The sequence below is a fragment of the Ranitomeya imitator genome, chromosome 1, assembly GCF_032444005.1.
Source record: "Ranitomeya imitator isolate aRanImi1 chromosome 1, aRanImi1.pri, whole genome shotgun sequence".
NCBI classification, from domain to species: Eukaryota; Metazoa; Chordata; class Amphibia; order Anura; family Dendrobatidae; genus Ranitomeya; species Ranitomeya imitator.
In genome coordinates this window covers 338,719,545-338,727,956 of record NC_091282.1, presented here as the reverse complement: position 1 = coordinate 338,727,956, position 8,412 = coordinate 338,719,545, and the positions used below count along the sequence as shown (strand labels likewise).

Here is an 8,412-nt window from a genome sequence, read left to right as displayed (position 1 = left end):
ATCATCTTGGGACTCACCCAGGTCCCTGAGATGGGGGGAGGTCGGGAGGATGAAGAGCTGAGGTGGGTCGGGTGTCGCGTCCTGGCCAGCGTTGGCAGTGAAGAGGAGGAGAGGATCATCCCAGGGCCCAGGCATTGGTGAGCAGTCTTCTCTGACGCTGGTGCAGGCCGGCCAGCGTCAGACACCGTCTATGCGCGCGCGGCTTTTTGAAATATCACCATGTGCGCGCGCGCGCATGGTCTCCTGCTTGCCCACTCTGACTGATGGGCAGCAGACGAGCACGCGCAGGAATGAGGACCGCGGCCGTGCTCGCACACTAGTGCGGGCCGCGCGCGCGCCTGGTCTCCTGCTTGCCCGCTCTGACATGGGCAGCGCAGCAGCCGGCAGACGAGCACACGCAGGAACAAGGACCGCGGCCGTGCTCGCACACTAGTGCGGGCCGCCGCGGCACTTGTCTGAGCAGGCAACGCGCGCACATAGGGCCGGCTGGAGGGATGCGGCTCGCTATGTATTAAAATAGCTGCTGCTCCTCCAGCGGCCCTGTGTACCTGCTCAGGCACCGGCCCGGGGGGCAGATGCATTCCTGCCACCCGGCCCAGTCCGCCCCTGCCTGTGCTCTATGCTGAGCATTTACATCAGGGTTTCCATTTAAATCTCCGAATGACGTGATTCAGATAAAACCCCTGATGGATCTATTCACTAGAATGAGGCAGCAGAATTATTCTGGACTTTGTCTGACCACTGTTCAAGAGTGTCATTCTTTTCAGAGGTGCACAAAACTTTGGAAGCCTGTGCTTTTATGCACACCTATGAGATGTACACGGTCGGATCATAGACCAGACAGAGTCCACAATGTCTCCATCTGCCTCATTATAGAGAACCTTCCACCTGGGGTTCCATCAGAGTCATGTATTTCAGAGATTTACACCTAATCTCCTATGTAAGAGCTCTGCGCAGAGTGCTGGATTAATATTTTTTATGCCGTTCCTCATGCAGTAAAATAAACAAAAAAAGTTGCACTCTGTAGTGCTAAAGCATGTCAATGTGAAATATGAATAGCAATACGGTTTCTGGATACTAGGAAAAAAATGAGACGCTTAGCACATAATTTGGCTAATTCATGCATGCCCATCAACCAATGACAAGGTGGTGTCAAAACTGATGGGTCCTAAGGTGTCTAATGTGAATACCTCCTTAAGACTGAAGTCTGAATTCCTGGGTAGACGTGAATACCTCTCTTCCAAGTCTGATTTTATGGGTACGTAGGACCTTGCTGCAATTAAAATCCACCATATGCTGAAGGGCAGAGTGCTCGGTCAGAAAGCTGATAAACAATGACAAAAAGACTGACTGGCACTTCCAAGCTAATGTGAACAGGTGCCAACTAGGAGCAGCTACCTCCATATACAACAAACAAAAAAAGTTGCACTCTGTAGTGCTAAAGCATGTCAATGTGAAATATATGAAATATAAATAGCAATACTGCTTCTGGACACTAGGAAAAAATTAGACGCTTAGCACATAATTTGGCCAATTCATACATGCCCATCAACTAACAATATGTTGGGACCCATCAGTTTTCACACCACCTTGTCGTTGGTTGCTGGGCATGCATGATTTGACCAAATTATGTGCGAAGCATCTCATTTTTTTCTAGTAGCCAGAAGCCATATTGCTGTTCATATTTCATATATTTCACATTAATGTGCTTCAGCCCTACAGAGTGCAACTTTTTTTGTTTGTTGTGTATGGAGGTAGCTGCTCCAAGTTGGCACCTGTTCACATTAGCTTGGAAGTGCCAGTTAGTCTTTTTGTCCTCGGTATAAGTGACAAGGCAGCTTTATTCTCCGGGTCAGTGTGATTATAGAGATATCAGCTATATATACAGTATATAATTTGTTTTAGGTTTTGGATAGTATCACAATCTAAAACACACTTTTTTGTTGTTGCAAAAAATAGTTTTGCATCTCCATATTTTGAGAGCTATATTTTTTCTATTCGTGTTGAATTATTTCACAGAAAGTACTAATGTAAAATAATCTCATTCACCAGAAGTGGATGAGTTCTAATATTTTATTAAACTTGTTAACTCAAACTCATATAACATATTGTTTACAGGTATATGTATGTAAGAATTACACATCATCATAAATTAAGGTATATCCACCTTTACAATCAAAATGTTCTATTCTCTGAAAGGTTATAAAATAAGAAATGGGGTGGGGGGGTATTCATTTATTACAGGCTTTTATTAATTTTATATGATTTTGATTACAGATATTGTGCTGACGTATACATCTCCATGGTAACCGGCAATAAACTGGACAGGTAAAGTAAGTAGTGTATGGCTCTGTTCTTGAACCTTTACACTGAAAGATAAACTTAAAAACGCCTGTTCTATGATTAATCTTTCAGTGTAAACAGGCTGCCAACCACCTGATGAATGAGCAAAACAGTTGTTCATAAGGTGTAATGATCTTTTGCACAGTGCAAAAGAACATAATTTTCTGAGGTCCATTGTCTTGGATAAAAAGGACTTGCGCTGCTGAGAACCATGCCAGCCTATGCACTGAGCAATCTGTTACAGATCGCTCAGTGCCCATCGCTTACTTTTGTCTTCATGTGTAAACAGGATATCAAAAGAGACTGATCGGTAAAGGATTACCGTCGGTGGTCCTTTAGTGCCGCCGGTCAGTCCGTGTAAATGGACCCATGCTCCTGTAAGGGTAAAGAAGACCCAGAATAAAATCTTAGAACTGTATAATAAATGTTTGGTCCTATAAGGTCTTGTGAAATTGCACCTTTTAGCACACTTCTGCAGTTAATCTAGGAAATCTGATATGACACTTGGCTTTGACTATATATATTGGCTTTGACTATATATACTTTTATTAAAGCGATTCCCTTTACTAACATAAGCAATCTCATTGTGGCATAAAAATAGAGGCTGCTCTCTTCAGCAATTTGTATTCTGCCTATATGCACCCCCAGAGAAAAGGGAGTATTGCCTGAGGATCAATGTGTAAAGAGATTGCATGTTTGTTACCATGGAAACATATAGGTCTGTGAAGGAGCTGTATAAAAAAGATTTTTTTTAATTGCATCCTCAGACTACAAGCCCCTTGTATGCAAAAAATATACAAATACATGTATACATATATATCTCTCACATATGTACGGTATATATATGCAAAGATAGGTATATAGATATCTGTATCTATCTAGATATATATACACATACCTATATATCTATACTTGTATAGCACCAGTAAATCATCATGTAAGCATTCCACCATACTACTTTTTGTGTGACTGACATCAGGAATTAAATGACATACGATAAAAAAAATGGGTTTTTTTTCTAATAGAAAAACATGATCACCTGTTAAAAAAAGTATATGTGTGTGTATATATATATATATATATATATATATATATATATATATATATATATATATATATATATATGTACATATATATATATATATATATACACTAACCATTCCGTCTGTGTCACCTATAGCTGTCAACAGCGGTAACACAGAAAAGCACAACAATCTAATTTAGCCCAATAAAATCATTTTTATTAAACAAAAAGAAACAATATACATCAAAAAAACAAAAAACAAAAACCAGGTATCTCAAATGTGAGGGACCAAAAGACTACTCCAATCATAAAGCACAGAGCATATATATATAAATACGTTAAAGTAACCTTATGCTGGACTATGGGAAAACAGAAGCTGTTTCAGATATCATGTGGTATCCACAAGAGGCCACAAAGCTTATCGGGTATTCCCCGCCCTTGTCCGCTAAATATAGCATATAATTAACTGCTGCCGCGGTCCTAGCTTTAAATGGAGCAGGTATAGTATTCCTATTTTTGATCAGTTATGCCTAATAAGGTAGCACAGCGGCAGTGACCGAACAAAGTACTTACTGCTATGTGTATGATGGAGTGTCAGGTCCCTCTACCCCGACGCGCGTTTCGTCCACACTTCTTCAGGGGGCGTGTGATGATTGGAGTAGTCTTTTGGTCCTTCACATTTGAGATACCTGGTTTTTGTTTTTTGTTTTTTTGATGTATATTGTTTCTTTTTGTTTAATAAAAATGATTTTATTGGGCTAAATAAGATTGTTGTGCTTTTCTGTGTTACCGCTGTTGACAGCTATAGGTGACACGGACGGAATGGTTAGTTAGTTTGAGCACAAATTATTATTGGATCACAATTTGGATATATATATATATACACTGTCTACACACATATATATATATATATCTGATGTTTGAGTTTAACTACATCTACAGGTCGAAACTATACTTATGACATCCAGATAACTAATTCTATCTATAAAACAACAAAATCCAGATCACTTTGAAACATTTTGATTTCTATTGTGAATACGGTTCTCTACTTTCATATCTATTGTTTCAGAATCCATTGCTTTAATGGATTAAGGGTACATTTACATAATATTAATGGACAGTTAGATTCCACTTCACCTAAACCATTTTTCTTCTTTGCCTATTCCTCTTAGACACAAACATTTAGGATGAGTGGCTGGTTGAAAATAAATCTTGATTCTTTCTTGTCCCATGCATTGCTAGCCATTCAAGACTGGATCTATTCTGTTTTACTCAAAAATGAAACCTAAAACAGTTGTCATTTGGATTTGCAATGAAAGTAAGGACATGAAAACAGCTTCACTTTTATGATACAATGCTGTATCTTTTCTCACCATCATATCATAATTATACAGGTTGTATTGCATGGTAAAAGTCCTGAATTGTATTGTATACGATGCTCTTGGGTTAACAGACATGTGTGATCAAACATCCACATTCTTCCCAAGTCCAAGTCCATTGACATAACCCTGGTGCTGGCACTGATAACTAATTTAAGCACTTAAGCTTAGTAATAGAACCAGATGAGAGGATGGAATATGTCAAGGTCAGATCTCTGCAACTATACAAAAGGTTCTGATGCAGATGTGAAGGCACAGGAAAGGCTAATAATGTATATACAAATCTTTTTTAATCATTAAAGAAATATCGTGAGCTGAAATTAAACTCCGATAATGCAACCAGTTTAACTCTCAATTTCTCATAAAAAAATAATGTCCTTGAGATTTAAAGCCATTTTTCTTTTTCTTGAACATACAAGAATGAGTAAAAAAATCATTCATGGCAGTTAAGTGCTACGGTTTTCATTTCGTCTAGATATAATAACTGCATTCTTGGTTACATAGGGAACCATCTGCATAGTACCAGAATTTCCTTTCCTCAAGTTAAGTTTAATTTTAATGTTTTTTTTCTAAGAATATTTCTTCTAAACCCCACATTGTTGTGGGATTGGCTCGGATTCTTTACTTTCACATGGACTTGTGTTTTCCTTACCACAGTCAGCGGGCAAAGGATTTGCTTCTTCAACGGTGCCAGTACCTTCTTTTGTTGCACTTGTTGAAACATTTTCTTCAGCTGGGGGCTTAGGAGTTTCACTCTCTGGCTTAGTTTCCTCAGGAGGCTTTGTTGGAGTCTCCTCCGATTTATCAGATGGACATTCATCTTGGGTTTTGACACTTTCTTCACATTTGTTACTGGTGACCACTTCTGTGTTCTCTTCTGTGTTCTCTTCTTTAGGTGTCTCAATGGTTTCTTTTGGTTCATCTGGGACTGTTAGATTTTCCTTGAAGCTGGCACCTTTGGTTGGAGATTTAAGGTTTTGTGCAGCATTAATGATATCAGCTTGTAGCTGTTTGGTTGAATCTACAACTTCTTCAGTTTTGGAAGCTTGTGCTTTTTCAGGAATCTCATTGAAGGATCTTACACCTCCATTTTTGTCATCGTGGTTCACATACTCTTTGTGGGAGAATGAAGAAGGGTAATAGGCAGATGCTTTATGTCTATGACTCATAATCACTGCCGCACACACTATAAATATCAGCAAGATGACCAAAGAACCCACCACTATAATGAGCAGCATATAATCTTTTAAAAATTGAGTTACATTATCCATGAAATTGGTGGTTGTGCCATTCTCATTTTTTACAGAATTTTCTGTTGTAAGTGCAACCAGGTCAAGGTTCTCAGTAGGAGGAACTAAAGTTGTGCCTTCCCCTTCTCCACTTCCGTATTCAGACTCAGTTGTATATCGAGCCAAAGTAATGGGACAAGTAACAGCAAGGACAATACATAGGGTCATAAAGTATCCCATGGTCATTCGATGATTCAGTCTCTGTAAAGAAGAAGATCATTGACTATTAACCAATTAAAGTGATAACGATAAATAGTTTCCGTACATAAAACTTGAGTATCAAACATTTCAAATAAAATACATGGAAAAAATGAATATTACTCTAAAATTCTATTGTTAGAATTTAATTGTTGATTCTTTGATTTGTATATTCATTTTAAAAGTCTATTCCTGTATTGAAAGGTAGATGGGCTGGATAACAGAACAGTACAGTTACAGACCATAAATTCAATATATATAGTGCCTGTCAAATAAGCTTACAAATCCACTGAAGAAAATTTTCCAACTCAAACACATTTGACTAGCGGAACAAGTTCACAACTTGTAGCCCTGCCCCCCTCTGTGCCTACCACATCTGGGCTCCGTCTGCCCTTTTGTTGTAATGTACTCTCCCAAGAGACTCCAGATCCCAGGCTCACAGGTTAGGAAGGAGAAAATATTCCACATCTGGAGGAAGCCGCAGTAGATGGGAGGTGCATCTAGCATTTTATTGTAGCCTTTGGATTTAGAAGCCAAGTTGAATATAGACAGATTTTGTGTTCCATTCTCTGAGCTTGGAATCAGCAACTTATGATGGGCTTTTTTAGAGGAATGATTGATCATTCACAATGTAAATTCTCCTATTCCCCTAAGCTAAAAACTTAAGTATATGTGTTTAGGAAACTTTGTTATAATGCAATTACTAGTAAGGTTAAAAAAAAAAGCAAAAGTTGATTAAAGTCATCCTAATATTGATGCATACGATGCAAATTTTTGGCATCCATTTATCTCATACCTAGAGACTATGAATAGAAATAGCTAGACTGATCCACAACATTTTCATTTGTGATTTAAAACCTACAATCCCAATTGTTCCCAAAAAATTAATATTAGTGATAGTCAAGAAAACCAAGACTTTGTTCATATTCCCCTTTTCTTTACCGTTTTGACTACTTTTCCATTGTGTTTAAAGGCAATAATTGCCTAGTCTTACCATCAAAAACACTGATTCTTGATGGAATTCAGAAATCATAAGGATTCGTTTGAGAATAATAGAGCCATAATCATGACTTAATAAGGGTAATATGAACAACAGACAATAAACACAAAAATAGTAAGAAAACCCTTCATATAACACATCATACAATCCTTAGAATGTTTCGCTGGTGTAGGTACTATAAACATAGTTTTAGAGATTTTCAAGAAATATAGCACGTAATGGGTACATAAAGTGCTCAGAAAAGCAAATTCACTTACCAAAGGTTTATGAATTCCAGCTTTAAAAAAATTGCCTGCGAGCCACACGCCAGCTGTGTCTTAGGACGTGAACTTAAGAAGGACGCTGTTAAATATATACAGACATATCCCTTCCCCTATGGCCGAGTGATTTGTTAGTCTTGAAGTCAGAGGAGAGGAGGCTTGATAACTTACTGTATGTGCCAGTCTGGTAATTTCCTGCAGGCTCTGCTGCTATGATAGCCAGTCTCCCAACTTCTTCTAATGCAGACTGTTTTCATTAAGGGAAAGAAAAAGGGGGGGGGGGAGGTATAGGCTCAGCCCTTAAAAAATAAAATCCCTCCTGCCTTTTCTGTGCATCCTTCTGGATCCAGAGGCGGAGACGTTTAACCCCCTTGCTATGAAGGGGGGAAATCGAACTCATTTACTCTGTCGCTAGTTTGTAGCAAGAATATTTTCTTACTTGGGTTACGGTTCCTTTAGATGAACTAATTGTCTCTGCAAACCATTCTTTAAATTAACTTTTAAGTATCATGTACTGTCACATCTAGTGGTTAATATATCACATTTAAAGTGAACGAAGTTTGACAATACACAGTCATAGTTTTAGCGAGTAGTAATTGAATAAAGTGACCATTTAATTCAAAATGACCTGCAACGAGAGAGCGTGAAGCCAAGAAATAGAGCAATATATCGGCCGTGAAGACTTTTTGTTTTTGAACATATGTTTTACAAATTACTGCTGAGTAGATGATATGACAATACACTCCAGACCATACCAAAACACTGCTATATACATTTTCATTTGTAAATTATTACCCCAGATAAAGATCTGAAAAATTCATCAGTATAGGTGGATTGGCGTAGTTACGAGTGTTCTTGTACTTTGAAGTTAAAGCCACTCTATGAAAACAATGTCCTTAGGTATTGTTCACACTTTCTT

At 38.3% G+C, this 8,412-nt stretch overlaps 1 protein-coding gene across 2 annotated transcripts; it reads right to left on the bottom strand.

Moving 5' to 3' along the window:
• Positions 1-2,031: 2,031 nt before the first annotated feature.
• TMEM119 (transmembrane protein 119) lies at positions 2,032-7,748 on the bottom strand. 2 transcript variants are annotated; one of them, XM_069759664.1, is made up of 2 exons: positions 7,491-7,748; positions 2,032-6,236 (listed from the first exon to the last, which is right to left on the bottom strand). In XM_069759664.1, the coding sequence occupies exon 2, from the start codon at positions 6,219-6,221 to the stop codon at positions 5,331-5,333; it is 891 nt and encodes a 296-aa protein (XP_069615765.1). In that variant the 5' UTR covers positions 6,222-6,236; positions 7,491-7,748; the 3' UTR covers positions 2,032-5,330. The 2 variants fall into 2 exon arrangements, with proteins under 2 accessions (XP_069615765.1, XP_069615771.1); XM_069759670.1 differs by having other exon boundaries at positions 7,665-7,747.
• Positions 7,749-8,412: the final 664 nt, after the last annotated feature.

Excerpts from the sequence above, each read along its gene's own strand:
- TMEM119 (XM_069759664.1), bottom strand. The coding sequence starts at position 6,221 with ATGACCATGGGATACTTTATGACCCTATGTATTGTCCTTGCTGTTACT.